At 37.9% G+C, this 24027-nt stretch overlaps 1 protein-coding gene across 1 annotated transcript in view; it reads left to right on the top strand.

Moving 5' to 3' along the window:
- The window catches only part of Hmbs (porphobilinogen deaminase-like protein l(3)02640), a 152003-nt gene that overhangs the window by 94609 nt on the left and 33367 nt on the right, over positions 1-24027 (top strand). Inside the window, exons 6-7 of the mRNA XM_090381014.1 lie at positions 10916-10991; positions 12417-12530. Of these exons, the coding sequence (XP_090237140.1) occupies positions 10916-10991; positions 12417-12530 (190 nt within the window). The remainder of the gene's footprint in view (positions 1-10915; positions 10992-12416; positions 12531-24027) is intronic.

The following is a 24027-nucleotide window of genomic DNA, read 5'->3' as shown; positions in this document are numbered from 1 at the left end:
CCAGTTTCTCCATTAATTTTCCTGGAACAGAGGTTATACTAACAGGTCTATAATTACTTCTGTTGTCCTTTGATTCTCCTTTGTGAATTGGGGTCACATTCAGTGGCGGATTTCCACGCAGGCGCATGAGGCGTGTGCCTGGGGGCCTCTTAAATCGAGGGGGCCTCAAATAAAAAAAAAAAATGTTTCATTTTAAATTTTTACACTCATATTTATTACCGTTCCTGAATAAAACTATCATTTAAGATGAGAAGTTAGTAAACTTATGCAAATATTCCTACATATTATATGAAATATCTATGTGAATCTGAAGTAGAATACACATTATCATTTATGCTTAAATTAAACACTTTCAGTTTTTTCCTAGTGGAGGTAATTCCACGAGTGAAGAACCCTTTGATGATATTGCTCAAGGAACGATATTAGATTTGTTTGCGGAGGCAGTTCAAAAATAATTGGGAACCAATAAGCAAGCGCAGTAGTCGTTTAAAGCCTCTGAAATCACTACTGTTCTGGCTCACATGTAACGGAGCATCGTCTTTTTTAATAGCTTTTGGAACTAACATTTCACTCACGAATCTGTTACAAATTACTAGAGTTTGGTGTGGTTGGTGTTTTAGTGTAAATATTATTTTTGTTTTGTTATCAAGTAAGTAACTGTAATATCTTATGTATTTATCAAAACTGAATTGTTTGACGAGGCGTGACATTTATAGCAAGTGATAATTGGAATTAATTTTTAAATTCCCAATTAATAAAATATATATGAAAGAATTGCGCAAACAAAATGATTAAAACTGCAACACCAAATCTAGAGCGCGTGCTATAGTAAAAACGTGTGCATAGAATGCACACTGTAGTGGTACCAAAAATATTTAGAGGAGGGCCTCAAAATTGAATTGTGCCTGGAGCCTCTCAAGTGCTAAATCTGTCACTGGTCACATTGCACTTCTCCAGTCCATGGGTACCTCCCCTGAGTCCAAAGAAGCTCTCATAATTATGGCTAAGGATTTTCTTACTTCCTTTGCTACCTCCTTTAATAGAATTGGATAGATCCCATCCACCCCAGGTGCCTTTTTTATCTTTTATGTTAATTGTGCAGACACTTTTTATGTTATCTTGAACAATTTCTCCTCCACTTTCCACTCAGTTATTACAAAATCATCCAGCTCACTGCCAGAGTTAACTCTCCTCTGGCATTCTGCTCCCTGAATAACTCATCATGAGTGAATGTAGATGCCAAGTACTCATTTAGTTTGTTAGCCACCTCAGCAGGATTATCAACAGTTGAACCACCAATATCCAGTGGACCAATTTGATTCATCCCTTTACTTCTAGTTTACATAGATAAAGAACTCGGTTGTTTTTCTTTGCATCCTTTGCCAAGGATATTTCATAATTTGCCTTTGCCTGCCTAATCTCCTTTGTGACTTGGTTACAGACCAGCTTATATCTATCATAGGCTTCCATGTTACCCATTAATTTATATGTATCCCATGCATTTTTCTTCTCTGCCACATGTCTCATTACTTCATCTGACATCCATTTAGGCCTAAACTTTGAACAATATTCCTTAGTTGGTATGTAGAGCCTAGTAACTTCCTAGGTGCATAAGCTTGCTTTCTTGCATCAAATGCCTCTACTAATGCTAATGCTAATCACTTGTTAAAGAAGCATTGCAGGATCATCTAGACAAGACTGCAGTAATTGTTAAGACACTGCTTGGGTTTTTTAAAGGGAGGTCTTGGCTGACCAATTTGATTAGATACTATGATGTGGTCTCAAAGGAACTGAATGCCAAAAATAATTTTTATATCATATACTTGGATTTCATGGAAAGCTTTTGATACTGTTGCTCATGGAAGACTTCTGTACAAGTTGGAGAGGTATGGCATTAAAGGTAAGTTGCTACAATGGATAAAGGGATGGTTGTGTGGGAGATGACAGAGTGGTAATCAATGGACACTTCTCTTCGTGGACAAATTTTATTAGTGGAGTTCTCCAGGGTTTGATGTTGGGCCCTTTGTTGTTTTGTATATTTATCAATGATATTGATGAAGGTATATCAGGTTTAATATCCAAGTGATACAAAGGTAAGTAGCGTTGTTAACAACAATAAAGATGGTATGCTACTCCAACTGTATCTAGATAAGTTGGGAAAATGGGCTGAGGAAGTGGTAACTGAAGTTTAACATCGACAAATGTCAAGTACTGCATATGGGTAGCAATAACCGAAGGGAAACGTACCAACTGTGTGTTACTATACTCAGAAGTGGAAAGTGAAAAAGATCTGATGTTAATTGTGCAGTCAAATATGAAGTTCGCTGAGCAGTGCAGATGTGCTGCCAAGGCAGGTCATGGAGTCTTGTCAGTGATATATAGGAATTTCGGTACTAGGGACAGGGAGTGATTATCCTGTTATACAAGGCAATGGTGAGGCCACGCATTGAGTACTGTGTACAGGTCTGAAGGCCTCATTTTAGGAAGGATGTAGAGTTGCTAGAATTGAGTACAAAAGAAGGGCAAAAAGATTGGTGAGGGGAACAAAGGGGTGCTCTTACCAAGAAAGACTTAAGGTCTGCAAATTGCAACGCCTGGAGAGTAGGTACCTGCGAGGTGATCTGATTGAGGTGTATAAGGCCTTGAATAGGTTGAGCAAGCTGAATGCTGATGGGATTCTTCCTCTTGTTCAGACTAATAACCTGAGCGCACAGTTTCAAATTGAGAAAAGATAGTTGTAGAATAGATGATGGGAAATTTGCCTTTAGCCAGTGGGTAGTTGATTGGTGGAACAGGCTTCAGTCTTATTGGGGAAGCTAATAGCCTAAATAAATATAAGGCTGAGCTGGACAGGCATTCTTCAAGACGCCTTGTCAGCGTGAAGAGGAAAAGACCAAACCCTCCAGCACATGACAATAAGATGAAACAAATGGCCCTCAGTCCCCAGCGGCTTTCACTCCCCCTCTTATGAAAGCGAGAGGATCAGATTGGAAGCAGAAGGTGCTAAGAAATTCTGGGTATGACCAGGCAGACATGCACAGAAACTAAACTTGGCCTGTTACAGTGTAAGATCGCTCATTGTTGAAGACAGGATACTAGAGCTGGAAAAGGAATTAGAAAATGTGAATCGGAATATCGTTGGTTTGGCTGAAACAAGAAGAAATGAATCACTTATAAGTTTATAAAGTGGAAATCTGCTGCACACCTATGGAAACAGTGAAAGGATTAAAGGTGGAGTTGGCTTTCTGGTCCATAAAGATATAAAAAACAACATTTTGGAATTCAAAAGTACATCACCAAGGGTGTCAAGGCTACTACTCAGGATTTCTAAGAGGTGTAAGCTAAAGTTTATATTGATTATGTACCAACATCGAGCCATGATGATGAAGAGGTTGAAAAATGTACGCTGATATTGAGTCTCTAGATGAACAGAAAACTCACTATCATTACGGGGGACTTCAAAGCTAAGGTTGGAAAGAGACAAAAGAGCATAGAAAGGGCAACTATAGAAAATTTTGGAATTGGTGAAAGAGATGAAAGATTTGTGGAATTTGCAGAATCTCGAGGAATGTGGAATGGAAGATCCCAAATGGATTAACAGCTAATGAAATAGACTTAATCATCGCTAACAGAAGATATATCGTGAATGATGTTACTGTCCTGAACAAGGTAAATGTTGGAAGTGATCACAGAATGGTGCACACTTGATGTAGATTGTAAGAAAAGAAAGGAAAAAACTGACTCAAGTAAATAATACAAAGGTCTTTGAGATAACAGAAGAGGAGAAAAAGCAGTATGTACTGGAAGACAAGGAAAATAGAAGCATTAAGGGAAAACAAAGGATTTAAATCAGCAGCCATGAGCAGTAATAAAGAAAGACAACTGAAATGAAGAATAGCGATGGTGTAATTATGAATAGCAGAAGACTACTATAAAGAGTTATACAAGGAGCGAGGGAATGATGCCAGCAGTGGGGAAGATGGATCGCAAATTAGTAACATATACAACATACCTGATATCCTTCCTGATGAGGTAGAACATACGTTGAAGAATCAGAAAGCCCTGGAGGAAGAAGTTACTGTAGAGTTGTTAAAATTGGGAGAAAGAGACATGACACAAAAACTGGCAAGACTCTTCACAAAATGCATTAAAAAAGGTGTGGTGCCTAAGGAGTGGAATAATGCAATCATAGTTTTGCTGCATAAGAAAGGAGATAAATCAGAAATTGGAAATTATAGACCAATTAGCTTGTTATCCCATATCTACAAGTTGTTCACAAGGGTCCATTACTAACAGAATAGAAAGAATGAGAATCAACCGAAAGAGCAAGCTGGCTTTAGGACAGGATTCTCAACTTTGGATCACCATCGCGTAATGTCACAGCTAATGGAGAAAGCAAGTGAATATAAAACACTTATGTCTGGCATTTGTGGATTATGAAAAGGCATTTGACTCGTACAACATGAGACAATATTTGGGCACTGGAAAGACAAGGCATAGATGCCCTATATATTATGATTGTGAAGAAAATATATGAGAATGCTACCTCCTTTATTAGACAAGACAAAGACAGTATTAAATTTAAAATTGAGAAAGGGGTTTGACAAGGAGACACGATATCTCCGAAGTTGAATATTGCTGCCCTTGAGGAAGCTTTCAGAAGATTAGACTAGTCGCAGAAAGAAATCAATGTGAATGGAGAGTACCTAAACCACATACGATTTGCAGATGACATTGTGGTCATAAGCCACGATCCCAAAGAATTAGAGGGGAATCTTAATCAGTCATGCAGAGTTAGTAAGGATTTTGGACTAAAGATGAATATGGCTAAAACAAAAGTAATGATGAACAAGTATGCCTCAGAAAGGGATATAATGATTGAAAAGGTGTGGTCATATACTTATCTGGGACAAGTCATTAGCTGTAATAATGATAAATGAATGGTAGTCAAGAGAAGAATAAATTTTGGATGGATAGCATTCAGGAAATAGTCACATACTGAGGAGCAATATCCCAATTTGTCTGAAACATAAAATAATGAACCAATGTATACTCCCCACCACTACTTACGGAAGTTAAACTTGGGCACTCACCAAAAGAATGGAAGAGAAGCTGAACTACACAGCGAAGAATGGAATGAATTATATTGGGAATCAGACTGTTAGATAAGAAGAGGAATACGTGGATTAGGCATCAAACTCAAGTAAAGGACATTCTTATCAAACTAAAGTTGTCTTGGGCAGAAGACATAGTGTAAAGTGTATTTAGGGTCATACGGCACCAGGTGTTTCCCCCATCTCTGCGTTGTTTGCATTGTGATGGATGTGCCAGTTTGCTGGAAATGCCATAGATTTAAAAGTGTATGGATATTGTACATGTGTAGTGTAGTGTCGTGTCGTGTACCGTTGTTCATCTGGTCATTTAGCTTGTGGACCCCTACTGAGGCCCAACGTTGCCCTACTTTAGCCCCGTGGAGGCAGACCAGGTACACCAGTATTATAATTATTTACTCTGGCAGGTCCTGCCACCTAATTTCCTTAGATTTCAGTGGCTAGGACCTAAAAAAAAAAAAAAAAAATGCACATATACAACATACAAAAATGCATATGCATACACATCAATTGGTATAGGTTAGTTCGCGTGGTGAAGGTGCTAGAATGAGAAGCCGAGAGTTTTGGGCGAAATTTATTTTGATGGTTAAATTTGGGATTGTGTGGGACTGTTACTTGCGTATAGTTAGAGTGGGGGAAGGGAAGTTGAAGATTAGGGGGATATAGTCAGAGAAGGAGCCGATAGGGAAGGTAGCTCCAGCTTGCAGTGGGGCATGCCCATGCCCCACCAGAAAGAAGAGAAGGGTGGTGGGGGTTAAGGAGATGGCAAGCCGTCTCCCACCGGGGAAGGAGAGTAATAGTGGGCCAGACAAGGGAGCTGACCCGGATCGCCAATAGGGCGTGAAGGCTTGTGGCTGCGAAGTGGTAGTCTATCATCAGTGGCCTACCATCCAGGCTTATGGCATTCTCTCAGGCTTTGTCAGGTCCGTACAACGACTGTGGAGGTTTTCCCTTTTGGTGAGAGTCGCTCATGGGACTGAGTCCCGTCCGTGTGTCAGTTGAGAAGGATTTTCATCACGGTTGAGGGTCCAATCATGTCCATTTGTTTTCTGTGCAGCGCGACAGCTGTTTGGTCGTTAGTATTTATAGATTGGACAACGCCCCAGCTGTGGGTTAAAAGAGTCAGATCTTTACGATCACTGTTTGTGGGATCTGTTCTCGTCATAGTGGCAGTCTTTGCATGTTCATTTCTGTGCTTTGGTCCCAACCTGGGTATGTACAGTCATTTGCATGCTATAGGTTGGACTTGTCTTTGGTAGTCATGGTTTCTTCCGTGAGCCCTATGGCCTGTCCGGGAGTGAAAGTTGGGTTGTTTGGATTCAGTCACAATGGGGAAATAGGGATTTGAGACTCCTGTTTTTGTTGTGCTGGTTATACCGCAGGTCAGTGCAGCTTGGTGTGGTCGGTCATACAAGCAGTGAGTTATGTTAGTTCTGGTTGCTCAGGGTTTGCTGGTGGTGGGAGGGTTTGCCGTCTGGCGTAGAGGCTCTGGGCAAATTTAGAGAATTGCTTGTAATTTGCTTCATTCTCCAGTAGATAGTGCTCCTGGTTTTTGGGGTTGAATTGCATCTGTGTGATCAGGCATCCACGTAGATCTTCATAGTGCTCACATTCATGCATTATGTGGTCCCATGTCTCCAGAGAGCCACATGCGCACACATGGGATTATCTGTGATGCCAAGGAGGTTCAGTTTGTTGCGAATCGCTCTGTGTCCTGTGAGGAGGTAAGTAGTGTAGCGTCCGGGGTTGAACCATTGCGGATATTGTGGGTAGACCTGTTGGAGATTAGGTAGAAACTTTCGAGTTATTTCACCTTTGGTTGAGTCAGTTCAACGTTGCTGCCAGATTGTTTGTAGGTATGTTTCCAGTCTTTTCTTCTCTGCCTGTCTGTTATTTATCAGATCTGTGGTAAGGTCTAGATACATTGTGGCTTTTCCATGCCTGAGTTGCTGCTGCATTCCTGTGCGTATTACTTCCAAGTCGAGAGGCAAGGTTCCCGTGATAACTGCAGGGCATGTGTTGATACTGTATTGCATGCTCGGGTGATGGTTAGGAGGATCGGTCTGTGTATTATTTCCAATCGTCGATGATTAACCACTGTTGAGGCCTTTTGATACTAGGTGCCGGAGGCATATGTAATTGCTGGGATGATGGCTGCCTTGTAGAGGAGCACAAGGGTGCACCTCTTCAGCCCCCCCAGTCTTGGTGGGTGACCCTGGCAAGCATGGCTACATAATTTTTGATCTTTGTCTGTATATAGTTGAGGTGGGGGGTAAACGATCGGTTTCTGTCTAGTATAATTCCAAGGTATTTAAGTTCAGTGACAAGCTTAATGGTTCTATCATTGATTCTAATTTGGGGCGGTCTGGTTGGGGTCAGGAAGCCCGCCCCAAAGAGCCCTCGAGTTAGCGGCCGGTACCAAGGAGAGATTATCAGCAAACGCCAATGATTTGACGTTCCCTAGATCCTTGCAGAGGAACTCATCAAGTACACAGTTCCATAGGAGGGGACCCAGTACCGAGCCCTGGGGGCATCCCCGACAGACCCGGCGCTCCACCCTACAATAGGGAGCATCTACTAAGATTCTTCTGTTACTTATGTAGCTCTGCATACAGCCATAGAGATTCATTGGTAATTGGGCTGCTCTGAGTCTTGCAAGGACGCTCGGCCACCATAGAGCATCGAACGCGCCTGCAAAATCAATCGAGATGAGGAGGAAATATTTTCGGTCACAACTCTCTGCTAAGTCCAGGATACATTCCAGAGCGTCAAGGGTAGTTCAGCTCGAAGACAGATGGACTAAGGAAATAACAGAAGACAACAATGGCGATGGACAGATGAAATTCATGAGTTTGTGGGTAGTAAATGAATAGCCATTGCACAAAACAGAAGGAACCTGGAAAGTTGCTGGAGAGGCCTTCATCGTGCATTGTATTGAAAATGGCTGACTATGATGAAGATGATGGACAGGCATTTGGTTGAATGGAGGGGTGAAATGATATATATATATATATATATATATATGAGTTAAGTTGATAGTGGTAAGAGTTTTTAATGGTAAAATATGATATACTAGCTTATCAGATAAACCATAAACCATGGCGGGTACCCAACGTGACCTGGAAAAAATCAATCTATGCTATGACGTAAGCAATAAATTATTCTCGTCACTACCTTTTTGGCTCTAACTTACTACTATTTTACATATATTTGGACATAGTTATGCTGGACGATGACTACAGAAACGGATAGCTCGTTAATTATGGTTCATACATTGAAAGGGTTAGCCCTCGAAAAAGTCCCTTTCAATGTATCTTATTGCCATAATTAACATTTTAATGGTATTTTTATATATGTTTATAATTTATTGCTTATGTCATAGCATAGATTGATTTTTTTTTCCAGGTCACGTTGGGTACCCGCCATGGTTTATGGTTTATCTGATAAGCTAGTATATCATATTTTACCTTTAAAAACTCTTACCACTATCAACTTAACTCATTCATATTTATACAGACCAATGTAATGTTTAATCGTCCTAGATGGCATTAATTGGTTATGTGACTACTTAATATTTATTATAATATTTATATTTATTATAACATTTAATATTTGTTTTTTCATACTTGGATATATATATATATTTTTTTTTTTTTTTTTTTTGGCTTGATGCTGCATAAGCTTGCTTTCTTGCATCATATGCCTCTACTAATGTAATGCTGAAGTTTCCTCCAACTTCCCTGTGTGACAAGGTTTCAGTTATATCATTGGTTGGTTGAGTATTTTCTGAAGTGCAAGAATATTAAATTGAATTAAGCAAACTCAAAACCAAACATCTGTAAAACCTGCTTTGGCCTTATTTGTCATCTGTTAACTTTTTTTCTATCAGTTTTGTTTTATTATTATTATTAGCCATATGGTGCAAGAAAGCCTGAGGCTTATGCTGAGAGAGAGAGAGAGAGAGATCGAGATCGAGATCCAGCTCAGGACTCTGGATGTGCCAAGCCCACACTCACCAGATGTTAGCCCCTGGGGATATGCCTTTGTACCTAAATGATGGAAAATATGCTATTAAATTTACAGATTGTTAAGAAAATTCCCACAACTTTCATAAAATTTCCTGAAATTTCATACAGTCAGTATGATAGTTGTGTTCCTAGAAACCCTCGTGCAATATAAACAACAGGCCCTATGGGAAAAATAGGGTTATGTGCCGACCACCCAAGATTGAACACACATTTGTAACCAAATCATTACCAAACACAATAAATAATGGTAATAAAATATTGCTACTGCTTTTGCTTCTATCGTAAGCAAACTTGTTTTTTGTTTGATTTTCTATTGAAACAGATGACAGTTGTTCCATCTCTTCCAATTCTTTGTGTATTAATCTAATGGATTTTAATTACACTTTGAGTTATTCCTACTATGAAAGTTGTTTTTATGCATCTTTCTAATTCTTGGCGTTGCCTCATTTAGGCCTGTAGCACATGCAATATCACACGGTCTCTCATTTCGCTCAAAGCGTTTCACAATTTCATATTTTTTCTCTATCGACAGAGGCGGACTGGCCATAAGCCTTACCGGGGAAACCCCGGTGGGCCGAAGGCCGGTGTGATTTTGGCCATAAACGCTAGTATGAGGCCACTACAAATTTTCCTGGGTAAGAATTTTTGACCCAGTCCACCTCTGTTTATTGATACTGCTTTTCTTTTTCTATCTGAATCTGCAGTGTCTTCACCAGGATGCTTCCTTTTCACACCTTTTAAGTATTTTACTCATTTTTAGGGAATAAAACACAATTACAAAATGAGGAGGCACACTTGATACACATAAAGCTGCGTGCGTGTAACAACTGAATAAACAACACCGTAAAGGCAGAGACACACTATTCACACCTCACATTTTACCAAAGCACATTTCTGGGGGTTACTACCATAAAACAATAAAAATAATTTCCAGTTGCGTTTCTGCTAGTGGAATCTGTTATAAACTGGTAGTAAACTCGATCTAATTGCATTTGCGATAATACTGATAGCTGGAATTGTGTAGGTTTTTACGGTATTATGGTTAAATGTGTTTCCCCTTCACTGATATAAAAAAACATAAATACATTTTCAGAATCTTCTCTTCATTCCTATCGTGTTGCGTTCAGTTGGGGTGATTCCGCGTTTGACTGCCATTTCTTGTAAACACAAAGGCGAATCATGCATAAGCGAATTCGGTTTGTGTTATATAAGATATCGTTCTCCTTATGTAAGACAATCTTGTATGATCGAATTTGTGTAGTGTAAACACGTGTTATACGAGGACTGACTGTAATGTTAAAGTGCAAGGACTAAAATCTCTTTGAATTGTGTAAATAGACAACCTTCCTCTCAATAAAGTAATGTATTTTGATTTTGTGGATGCAATACTTTTCTTCCAGGTTACTTTTTTTGAATTTGATATTCTCCATCTTTGTCAGCCCACATAAAAATATCTAAATTTGTTAATGTGTTGCCCAGTCTGTATTTTAGCTAATTAATTGATAAATTATAATTTTGACCTTTTTTTTTTTATTAGCTATAGGTTTTTTAAATCTAATATATAGATCAGCTTTGTATGCCCTATTATTCCAGGTTATTTTCATTTGGTACAAATTGATTAATGATTTCTTATATCCTTTAGTGAAAATCCTTTGATTTTACTCCAGCTATAATGTTGATACTATTTTAATTCAGATGTTATTTATTTTCAAAATACTATTTTAGTAGTATAATTTTCTTTTTCCATTGTGGCTGATTATTCTACTTAATTTGTAGTGTCATAGGCACAAGCTCATTAAGAAGAATTGCACAACTCAGTCGCAGGTATCCGCATTTGAAATTTGAAAATATTGTATCCTTTTCAGAGAACATATTATAGCATATTATATGACTATTTTAAGATTGGTACTCGAATGAATGGAAAATATCTAAGTTTATAGATTGTAAAGAAAATTACCACAAATTTCATATGATTTCATAATGTTAAATTTTTATTCATTTCATAATGTTAAAGTGCAAGACTAAAATCTGTTGAACTGTTTAAAGAGTCAGCCTTCCTCTAAATAAAGTAATGTATTTAATTTTGTATATCAGCCAGCGTGTGCCATTATCATCTTAGAATAGTAATGGTAAGAATTTGCAATCTAGATTACAGTAAAATGTTCTTTCAAATATTCTAATGCTATCACTATTGAACTAAAATGCATTGTGGCAGTATCATTTGAATTAGGTTAAACTTGAATGATATTCAAATAATCTTTCAAAATGGTAAGATTGTTCAAGTTATGCATATTTATTGCCTTGACTTGTCAAGAACTTGTAGAGGAACACAGATTCTTAAAAAAGAACAGCAACACTTCACTCCTTTTATCCTTTCTGGATTTGGTAGTCAGCTGATGGAGATAGGATGACATCTTGGTCTTTGTTAAGCCATGTTTCTGCCAGACTGAGCAGATAAGAGTGAAACATTTGGCACATTGTGTCAAGTTTGTTCTGCATGGGTTGTATGGTTTGGAACACCATTCTGATAATTTAGGTTGGTCTGGGTCTAGGTTTCTTATGGGGTTTACCTCTGATAACTGGGATTTTGAAAATGGGAGTCTGAATATATCTCTGCCTTAAGTCAGATTGCTGTCGTTTCTGGCTCTGTCAGCTGCTGTGGGCCAGGAGCAAGTCTGTAATTGGAGGACATTTTGGAAGCTGAGTCAACTGATAGTTACTTGGTGGCTTGTAGCTGTGTGTGACCAGTCTAAATACCACATAAAGATAAACCAGTTGATCAAATTTTTTTTTAATTGAGAAGCCAGTGATAATATCTTCAATGTTTTTCACACGGTCTATTCTCATCAGAGAGTAGGGCAAGGGAAGACAAGTGTTGTTGTCCCATTATTGTACAGAGATAGTAATTTTGATTACTTATCATGAAAATCAATGCACTCACAGAAATGCATCTACCAATATGTTTATGAAACAGAAGTGACTGTGGACCTACAAGGATCTTAATCCAGTCCAGGAAACAGCAGTTCATCACCTTGCACATTTCATTATTCACATTGCACTAATTCTCATAAAAATTTACAAGAATTTGTGTAGTATGATATTACATAAAGCAATACTGTATTGTCTGCCTAATTTGCACCATCCTAATTTGTGGAAAGCATCCTTATTTGGAACCTTTAGTACCAAATATTCAGCTACCATGTTGCTTCATTAAAAATGAACAGTTGCAATATTTATTTGATTAAGTCAGTGAGACAAGTCCTTTATTCTTAATCAGAGAGGTAACCTGAATACAAGGCTGAGAAAACTAGATGAAGATGGTATTTATGATGGTCTCATTCTTGCTGCAGCAGGTTTAAAAAGAATGAGTTTAACACATCGCATCTCAAATGTAAGTTTTTATTAATGGAGGTAGTGACTGCAAATTTTTATAGTTCTTATAAAAATTACAACATTATTAAAAATTACAACATTATTTATTTATAAACTTGCTTGTAAAACTTGTCAGTAGATTAAAAAGATTTTAATCTGCTGACAAGCAGAATAAAATCTTGTTCTTTTTTATTTAATGTTTCTCTTTCACATGAGGCATTTATTTTAGCCCTTAAGTATATGTTCTTACTTGTAAATATATCTGTGCTATCTTTGCTGTTTGATTACATATTACTTTCAGGCCTGTACATTATGTATAGTTATATACTCCCTAGCCTCTGTTGTCTCACGGTGTAGAAAGCTTGTGTTCATGGATTGGCTATATATGGGTAGTGTGTTTTATTATGTCCTGCTTGCTGTTTTGTTTAGTTTTGTCGACATTATTTCAAATGTAAAAAGAAGGAAAAAATTTATTTTTTTCCTTCTTTTTACATTTTCTCAATAACAATACCAGTGCTGACTTAAACACATGTGGCATTTGTCCAGACATCAGTCCAAGGACTAACTATGGTATGGCATGGGTTTAGCAACCACAGACGACCCGAGCACAACTATATTCCCCTTCTTCTAATTGCTTTCTACTGTCCTTAATTACTATAACTTATTTCTCATGCACCATTAGGCTGGCCGAGAGCAATATTGAGATACTATTCCTCTACTATCACTTCTTTTTTCCTTCTTAAACAAAGTTTAGTGTCTTTTCTAGACTGCTTTGTTAGTCATTGATTCTCCCTTTGCTGGCACTTTGCCTCATCTGTTTAATTGCTTACTTCCCTATCACACGGGTACGGTTCACTTTGACGGTTTCACACTTTCTCCCCTGACACTCAGGGTTACTTCAACTGCTATAAATATACTGTACAGAGAACTATCGGCTTTCTCTGCTATCTTTGCTGTTTGATTACATATTACTTTCAGGGCTGTACATTATGTATAGTTATATACCTGCTAGCCTCTGTTGTCTCAGTGTAAAAAGCTTGTGTCCATGGATTGGCTATACACGGGTATTGTTTTGTTATGTCCTGCTTGCTGTTTCATCTTTGGGTTCTCTGATGTTACTCTGTAATCGCCACACACAGTTAATTTCACCGATTCCGGTCCAAGTACACAGTAAGTTGGCATTAACCTGACTTCATTCTGTAACCTACAGTTGCTTTGTTTAAATTTTATACTGTATTTTTGAATTTAAACTTTCATTAATTTTTCCTTTAACAAGATTTTATTAGCATTATTTTAGCTTTTTAACTCTATTTTATATTAATATACTTATTTTTATTTATGTTTGAATTTTATTCCTTCCTATTCGTCTCTGTCGGGTTGGCTATAATGTGTACATTTCATACGTATACATCATAACAGAAACAGAGACACTGCTCATTGCAGTGGCTCCTACAGTTTTGGCTGCTGACCTTGTGAAGAAGTAGTTAAAGCCCTAGGACCCACTACTTTAGGTACCATTGTTATTATCATTATTATTTTTATGTTAATCTAATTGAATTTCGGGTTATCTCTTTTACCTTGAAGGCATTCTCAATTTTTTCCATGGTAATTACAGTTGACAGGTCAGCACCCCTGCAAAATACACTGAAAATAAACATTTATGTAACTTGTAAATATATATAATTTATAAAAATAATAGGTTGTAGTGATAAAATGGAACGTTTAAAAGAACAAACAAATATATTTTTATGGATCTGGGAAACTGCTACTAATAGCAGAAATGGCCAGCAAACAATGAAATATAGACAAGTAGATTAAATAAGTGTATAGGTAATGGTTCTGACCTGTCAGGTGTTTCTACAATGTAAAAAATTAAAAAGTGCCTGAAAAATAAAACCGGATTACATAAAATTTAAATAAAATTAAATGGAAATGTATAAATGGTACTTAATGCTGTAGGTCAGAGGTTCCAAACTCTCAGTTCACGGTGCCCTTAGTGTCCCAGTAATTTTTTTTTCATGGTGCCTCTGGGCAAAAGAAATGCCTAATAAACATGGTTTTAGACCTTTTAATAATCTAATTCTGTGTGTGTTACAAATGAAAGTAAAATGAAATAAAAGTAAATATAGATGGAGAAGTTATTAATCACAAAATGTCAGGCTAGTTGAAGAAAATAAGAGAGAAAGAATGTTAAGAACCTAAAAAAAAAAATCAAGTAGAATTAAGGTTAAATTAATGCCGAATTAACAGGCTAATCATATGTACAAAAGCTGAAAGAAGTTAATACACCTGATCATGTACCAAACACTGTTTCTATGCAAACATCATGTTGATGAAGAAGCTATTAAAATGAAATAGATTTAAAAAATTAATCTCCAGAAACATGAGTAAGATAGCCCCAACACAGTGTGTTTAGATTAATAAATTGAGTCGATAGTATGTAAGAACGCAACGTAGTGTGTTTAGATTAATAGATTGAGTAGAAAGTATGTAAGAACACAGTGTTTAAGTCGAAAGTATGTAAAAAAAAAATAAAATAATAATAAATAACAAGGTAGCGGTATATAAAAAGGAAGCAATGCAAGGTAAGGGAGTTAAAAGAAGTTAAAAATATAGAGGCGAAGATAGTAAGAATAAGAAAAGTGAGAATGTCCGAATCACCCTCGTATTACACTAATAGTTCAACGGATGGAAAAACAAAGAATAGAAAGATGTAAAGAGTTTAAAGGATACTAGGCAAGCCGGGTGTGTAAGTACCCAACTTCATAGAGAGGGCCTTGGCTGAGAGATTGTTAGTAGAAGTGGAAATTAATACCGCTAGCTTAGTGTATATTTTGAGTGATAGATATATGATATAAAATATGAAAAGGAGAAAAATTAAATACCTATGATATTTGGGCAGAAACGAGTTGGGTGGAATATCTTCAAGAAATGAAGATACAAACATGCGATCAATTAATAAGGTGCAAATATGATTAATAAGAATGGAATGTAAACAGAGGGAGAACTATGAAAACGATGGTGGAGTTGCATAGAAGAGAAGAACTATGGGAGCCCTCTGTGGTCAAAGTAAAATAGAGAAAATAAGATTGATCACAAGTAATTACTGGTAATATTAAATTAAAAAATGAAAAGAAAAATTTAGGAAGTGAAAGAACACGAACATTGTTCTAATAGAAGTCATAATGTGTGATCACTTTCCAAGCAGTGGAAATAAAATACCACCATTCAAATGTACAACTATACAGGTATCAAATTAACCCTAATCAAGGTGAAACCGAATTTTTCTTTAATAAAATCTGATTTTTTTATAATAAAATTTAAAAAATTAATTGGAATGTCATTATTGCGAAGTTTGATATAGAGATCATTTAAAGCACCAGCGAAAAGTGATTGATTACTGCTAATATTAGCCAAATGAATAATTTGTGTGTAGATTATATTTTTATGAACCTTGATCGAAATTTTAGAGTTCTAATTTGTTAAATAATATTAAAATTAAATTTGCTTCTTTTGTCGAATAATCCTAAATTATAATGAAGAGGGGGACTGTTAAGAGTAATACTTAAATCAAGAAAATTTGCATGTTGGTTGCCAAAGTTTTCTTTATTGAGAGTGAGTTCGGTGGGATATATGGATTTTGCAATATTTTCAAAATGAATATTGAGAATAAGAATGTCATCAACGTAGCAGAATGAAAAAAAAATTAAGGTTCAGGTTGTTATGAATATTAGCATTAGCATTAGTAGAGGCATTTGATGCAAGAAAGCAAGCTTATGCAGCATCAGCCAAAAAAAAAAAAAAAAAAAAACCCACTTCCACTTCACCCCTCTGTTCGTTCAAAATACCTGTCCAGCTGAGCCTTAAACTTATTTAGGCTATCAACCTCCACTACAAGGGATGGAAGTCTGTTCCACCAACCAACCACCCGCTGGCTAAAGGCAAATTTCCGCACGTCTATCCTACATCTGTCTTTCCTCAATTTGAATTTATGCCCTCTCAGGTGATTATTCTGAGCTAGAGGAAGAATCCCATCAGCATTGAGCATGCTCAAACCATTCAAGGCTTTATACACCTCTATCAGATCACCTCGCTGGTGCCTAGTCTCCAGACACTGTAATTTGCAAAACGTAAGCCTTTCGTTTGGCCCATTCACTAATCTTGTTGCCCTTCTCTGTACTCGTTCCAGCAGCTCTACATCCTTCTTGAAATGAGGCCTCCAGACCTGTATACAGTACTCTAGGTGTAGTCTGACCATTGCCTTATACAAGGGAATAATCACCTCCTTATCCCTGCTGGAAAAATTCCTGTATATCATTGACAATACTCCATGAGCTACTCTTGCAGCCCGTCTGCACTGCTCAGAGAACTTCATATCTGCCTGCACAACCATCCCCAAGTCCCTTTCATTCTCTACCATTGTCAGTGTAGTACCACAGAGTTGATACGTTGCCCTGGGGTTGCTGTTTCCCATGTGTAGTACTTTACATTTGTCAATGTTAAACTTCATTTGCCACCTCTCAGCCCATCTGCTCAACCTTTCCAGATCCTGTTGCAGCAGCATAGTGTCAGTAGTGTCCTTGACAACCCTGCCAACATTTGTATCATCTGCAAACTTGGACATTAAGCTTGATATACCATCATCAATATCATTTATAAATACAGAAAACAATAATGGACTCAACACTGAGCCTTGAGGGACTCCACTAATAACATTAGTCCACGATGAGCAGTGTCCATTGATTACCACTCTCTGTCTTCTCCCCCTCAACCACCCCTTTATCCATAGCAGCAATTTGCCTCCAATGTCACACTGCTCCAATTTGTGTAGCAGTCTTCCATGTGCAACAGTATCAAAAGCCTTTCTAAGATCCAAGTATATAATATCAAAGCTATTCCCTGCATCCAGTTCTTTTGTGACTGCATCATAATATCTAATCAAATTGGTCAGGCAAGACTTCCCCTTAACAAAACCATGCTGTGTCAGAGCTATAACTGAAGTCTTGTCTAAATGATCCTGCAGTGCTTCTTTAACCAGTGCCTCCATTAATTTTCCTGGAACAGAAGTTAAGCTCACAGGTCTATAATTACTTGTGTCAGCCTTTGATCCACCTTTGTGAATTGGGGTCACATTTGCACATTTCCAGTCTATGGGTACCTCCCCTGAGTCCAAGGAAGCTCTCATAATTATGGCTAAGGGTTTGCTTACTTCCTTTGCTGCCTCCTTTAATATAACTGGATAGATCCCATCCACTCTGGGTGCCTTTCTTGTGTTTATCTTCAACAGTTTCTCCTCCACTTTACTCCCAGTTATTTCAAGATTCTGTAGCTTACTGCTAGAGTTGAATACACCTCTGGCATTCCCCTCGCTGAATAACTCCTCATGTGTGAATGTCGATGCAAAATATTCATTTAGTTTGTTAGCTACTTGAGCAGGGTCATCAACAGTTGACCCATCAATATCAAGTGGACCAATTTGATTCATCCCCTTCCTTCTAGAGTTTACATAAGTAAAGAACTATTTGCTGTTTTTCTTTGCATCCCTTGCCAAGGATTTCTCGTAATCTGCCTTCGCCTGCCTAACCTCCTTTGTAACTTGGTTGCATATCAACTTGTATCTATCATAGGCTTCTGTGTCATATGTTAATTTGTAAGTATCCCATGCATTTTTCTTCTCTGCGATATGCCTCATTAGTTCATCTGACATCCATTTTGGCCTAAACCTTGAACAATATTTCTTAGTTGGTATGTAAAGCCTAGTAGCTTCCAAGATTAATTCTTTGAATGCTTCCCATTTTGAATTTGCTGTTGGTAACATCAGTTGGTCCCACTGTATAGAATTTAAATACTGTCTCAGTCCATCGTAGTCGCCTTTACGGAAGCAATAACCCTTCCCTTTACCCCTAATGGTAGTTACCTCTTTGAGTAAATCCCACTTCAGCACACTGTGATCACTGCCACCTAGTGGTTCATTTATCTGCAGATTCTTAATGCATGAAGAATCACTGCTGATAATCAAATCAAGAGTATTACTCCCTCTAGTTGCCTCCCGAACCTGCTGATGTAGAAAACAGTCATCCAATAAATCCACAAAAGCCCTGCTAGTGTGTGAGTGACCAGCCCCCAAATTCCAGTCCATATCTGGGAAATTAAAATCTCCCATTATAAGACTCTCTGATTTACTGGCCCACTCTATTTCTCTGTACAGTTTCTTATTATACTCATCAGAGTCATTAGGCCTATAGCACACTCCTACTCTCAATTTTGATCTCCCAATGCTTATGTCACACCAAACTGACTCAACACTGCACTGTCCAGCGATGTCAACTGGCTTCACTTCCTTGGTTTTTATGTGTTTCTTAACTAATAGCATAACCCCTCCCCCCTTCCTATCCTGTCTATCCTTTCTGTAGACGTTGTACTCCCCAAATTCCAGTTCTGCATCCCTTATATCTGTGTGACACCACAGAAATAAGGGATGCAGATATAGATGTTCTGACACAATATAATAGTGTAGCTTAATTTAATTTATTATGATACTCACCTTTTTATAATCTGCATTGATGTTGGAATAAATTGGATGATAATTTTAAATTTAAATTAGCATGAATGAGTTAGGATTTAAAAACAGAATTAAAATGTGTGCAAGGAAGTAGAAGTGCACGTCTTCGCCCTTGGTTGTCAATGTTGAAATTTGAAACGATTTTAAGTTATACGGCTGGAATCTCATGCACCTGAGATTCCCACGTGTATGATACCTTTCGCCTCAAAGGTGGTACTTGTGCATTGTCCGTTCCGATATTCTCTGTCAGAGACTTGGTAATTTGGAATCTCCTCTTTTCGATCTTCTCTGGCTTAAAACCTCTCTACCTCATTGTGTCAAATTCATCTGTTGTCTCTACCGTTCTTCCAACTCCACTAATCACTTGGAACTCTGTCTTCCTCTCTTTGCAACTTGACTTTCTCCAATCCAACTTTCCTAACAGTGAGGTAATTTTCCTTGATTTTAACTCCAGCTGGATTCGCAACTCCAGCTGGCTTCCGTTTTCTAGTCACACCGACCCAGCTGACTGAGATGCGAAGGCTACAAGGATACCAGACCAGTCTGGAATCTCATGCACCTGAGATTCCCACGTGTATCCAGGAGCATCACGGGAACTTCGTCTTCTTAAATACACGCGTTTACTCTGATTCTACCATTGCCAACTGAAGACGTGTAAAACGAAAGCCACTTGTTATGCTATTGGCCTTCTGTTTCCAACCGTATAACTTAAATCGTTTCAAATTTCAACATTGACAACCAATGACTAAGAAGTGCACTTCTACTTCCTTGCGCACATTTTAATTCAGTTTTTAAATCCTAACTCATTCATGCTAATTTAAATTTAAAATTATCATCCAATTTATTCCAACATCAATGCAGATTATAAAAAGTATCATAATAAATTAAATTAAGCTACGCTATTATATTGTGTCAGTTATAAATGGTACTTTAAGAGATCTACCACTTTCGAATTATATAGATCTTCATAATAATGAAGAAAAATTGGATACTATACTAGAAATTTGTGAACCCATGGGAACTCCTATGGATTGTTTTATAAACGTATTTACCATCGTAAATATAATTATTTAGGGCCCCGGTGCCAAGCGATTCTTGAGGCCAAGCGATTTTCTGTGCTAAATAGTACTGAGATTCCTAAAGAGACTCAGTTTTTCCTTGTTTTATTTTGTTCATAAGTCTTTCTGTTGATTAGTGTGGGACTGTTAGTAATCCTGGGTATAACCTCCATGCACAAGCACACTGAGTGACAACCCAGGTGTGAACCAACGTAGCAGGGGATCGAGGTGTGGCACCCACACCACATGCAGGAATGCCGTCCCTCCGTGTTACCAGGCAGTACCAGGTGGTAGATGACTCTCATCAACCAGTGCAATACCACCACTTTGCTTATTTGGAGGCGTGAAGTGGTGGAACCCATGTATAGTCTCCAGAGCTAAGTTCCGGTCAACCCTTCCCCGCATCTTCCATCATGCAGCATGACTGATGACTTTTGAGGTTATGATGAACATCATGGCAAGATCCAATCTTCCTTACATTTCGAGGGCACAACTCTAAAACGGTGTTTGCAGGCCGGCCGCTAGTTAGTACACTGAACCTATCGGCAAATCTTTGAGGCTTCCAGATCAGCTAGTGTATAATCTTGCTTCATCTACTATGCCAGATATGACTGGAGGGAGTCTGAGTAGTGTGTGTATGTGGGGGGGAGGGGCATTGTCGAGGCGACGTTATGTCAAGGATCTGGGTATATTCTTACCATCTGTAAGCCATATCCAAAAATTTCATTACTTCATACAGCATTTCCTCACCCCCACTTTTTCTTACTATTGAATACATCACAAATTGTCAAACTAATAGAGTAAGCTTATCTGAGAAAAGAACTAAACCTCCCAAACATTTTCTAGTTAATTTCACAAATATACGTGGTCTCAATTCTAATCTCAACGACGTCCATTTCCACTTGCAGTCTGCCAAACCCCATGTACTTTTTCTGACAGAATCTCAGTTATTGGTTGATTCAACTACTGCTCATCTCATTTGCCCAAATTATTTGGTGTATGATACCTTTCGCCTCAAAGGTGGTACTTGTGTATTGTCCATTCTAATATTCTCTGTCAGAGACTTGGTAATTTGGAATCTCCTCTTTTCGATCTTCTCTGGCTTAAAATCTCTCTACCTCATTGTGTCAAATTCATCTGTTGTCTCTACTGTTCTTCCAACTCCACTAATCACTTGGAAGTCTGTCTTCCTCTCTTTGCAACTTGACTTTCTCCAGTCCAACTTTCCTAACAGTGAGGTAATTTTCCGTGATGATTTTAATGTTCACAACTCCAGCTGGCTTCTGTTTTCTGGTCACACTGACCCAGCTGATTGAGATGCGGAGGCTACAAGGATACCAGACAATCCTAAACATACAGCCAACACGCTTGATCTTTTTCTCACAAACGACCCTTCTAAGTACATGGTTGAAGTGAGTGGTCCTTTGGGCACCTCAGATCACAACTTGATGATTGTCAATGGAGCCTTTATCTCATAGCTATTCCCAACCTCGTATTGTTTGGCATTACAAGAATGCAAAATGGGATGACCTGCGATTTTCCTTTCTTCTTTTCCTTGGTCAGATTACTGTTTCAAAACTTCCGATGTCAATGTTTGCTCAGATTGTGTCAGTGAAATTATTCTTGTAGGAATGGAAACCTTTATTCCACACTCCACTTTAAAATCTTGTCCTTTATCTAAACTTTGGTTTTCCAATATATGTGTTAAAGGCTGTTCAAGAGAAGAACGTTGCATATCGTAATTGGCTTGTTTCCAATTCTTCAGTTTCATTTTCTGCCTACACCAAAGCTCGCAACAATTGTAAAGCAATTATTAATCAATCCAAACTAGATTTTGAACAGGCTAAGAGTAGAAAACTTGCTTCTTGCCCTAATGGTAGCTGAGTATTCTGGTCTATTGCCAAAGCTAATGGCCGCAACTTTTGCCCATCTCTGCTCCCACTTCTGTTAAAACCAGATGGTTCTGTTGTCACTTCAGCCAAGGATAAAGCTGACCTGCTAGCATCCCATTTTTCTTCCAAATCATGTATTAATGACCTTGGTAAAACACCTGCCACCATTCCCAACATGCTCCATTCAATGCATCCGTGTGGTCTTCCATCAAAAGGAAGTCAGAAGAATTTTGTCGAATCTTGATGCAAAGAAAGCTCCAGCTCCTGATGGTATTTTTCCACTTGTTCTCAAAACCTGTGCTCCTGATGGTATTTCTCCTCTTGTTCTTGAACTTTTTTCACTTTCTTATTTCAAAGGTGTTTTTCCTTCTACCAATTTTAAACACACACACCAACCGTTTATGACTGATTGAATAATGAAATAATTAAAAGTTTTTTGTAAATATTATTTTACAGTCTTTTCTATCATTTTATTTTATTTTATTTCATTATACAATCAGTCATAAACGGTTGGTGTGTGTCTTTAAAATTGGTGGTATGAATAATCCCAACCTCAGAGGCCTTATTGCAGATGTTTTTCCTTCTGGATATGAGCAAATTTCCTTCGAAATTTGCTCATATCCAGAACTTTTCCATTGAATTTGTCCAGCCAGTTCCTAAAAAGGGTGACAGATCTCTCCATTCCAATTACCGTCCTATTGCAATTACTTCTACTCTTTCTAAAGTAATGGAGAAATCAATTGAAACGCTAACTCTTAAACTGCCTAGAAACCTTTTGTCTTATCAATGATAGCCCGTATGGATTCTGTCAGCGTCGATCCATTGGTGATATTCTGGCTTATGTTACTCATTTATGGACAAATTCAATGGAAAAGTTTGGTGAAACACAAGCAGTTGCTCTTGACATCCAAAAGCTTTCAATCGTGTTTGGCATAAAGGTCTTCTAAACAAGCTTCCATCTTATGGTTTGCCAACTGTTTTTTGTAATTGGTTATCTAGTTTTCTCTGATTGCTCACTGAGGGTGATGGTAGATGGGTCTCTGTCTTCTAACTTCTCCACTAATGCTGGTGTCCCCCAAGGTTCAGTCCTCTTCCCCACTCTTTTCCTTTTGTATATTAATGACCGTCTTCCATTGACTGGAAATCCTATCCATAGTTTTGCCGATGATAGTACATTGCATTACACTTTCCATTTTGAGGAAAATGGAAAGTGTTGCCATTGCCTTGCCTTGCTCAATCAGCTTCAATTTCTCGAATATCCGCTACTAATCCATTAAATTCCAATCCACCCTTCTCCAGTGGGGCAAAGACAACTTAGTTGATTTCAATCCTTCTAAAACTGAGTCTTGTCTTATATCTTGCAAAAAGGATTCTTCTGCTCCTATGTTTATCTTTGGTGGCACTCTGATTTCTAGGCAAAATGATATGTCTTTTGGGGATTACCCTGACTTCTAATCTCTCTTGGCACAAGCACATTACAAATATTGCTTCCTCTGCATCTAAAAAACTTTTTCTTTTTCGTTTTTGGCATTACTTTTCTTCCAAATAGCTATTAACTGTACAAATTGCAAATCCGCCATACCATGGAATATTATTCCCACATCTGGGTTGGTGCCCCCAAAACCTCTCTCTGGCTTCTAGATTCCATTTAGAAGAGGAAAGTTAGGTTAATTGATGACTCCTCTCTAACAGTCTCTCCACTCACTGTCTCATCGATGTATTGTTTCTGCTGCATGCCTTTTCTACAGATACTTCCATTGGTACTTTTCTTCTGAATTGGCTTCTATAATTCCCGCTCTCTTTCAAAACATTCTGAACACTTGCCACCACCAGCCAACATCCATTTACTGTCCAACTTCAAACTCACAGAACCAACTTTTCATCATTCAACTGCCGTTTTTTTCTGGAACAACCTTTCTTCATATGTATTTCCAGAAAATGAGTGTACAGAAGTTCGTCTAATGTCAACATATCTTCTCAACCTCCAACCCAAGCATGGTACTA

This window comes from Mastigoproctus giganteus, chromosome 9 (assembly GCF_048544385.1).
Source record: "Mastigoproctus giganteus isolate SK-2022 chromosome 9, ASM4854438v1, whole genome shotgun sequence".
Taxonomy (NCBI): domain Eukaryota; kingdom Metazoa; phylum Arthropoda; class Arachnida; order Uropygi; family Thelyphonidae; genus Mastigoproctus; species Mastigoproctus giganteus.
Note: the sequence above shows the minus strand (reverse complement) of the source record. Positions and strands in the feature narration are given on the sequence as shown.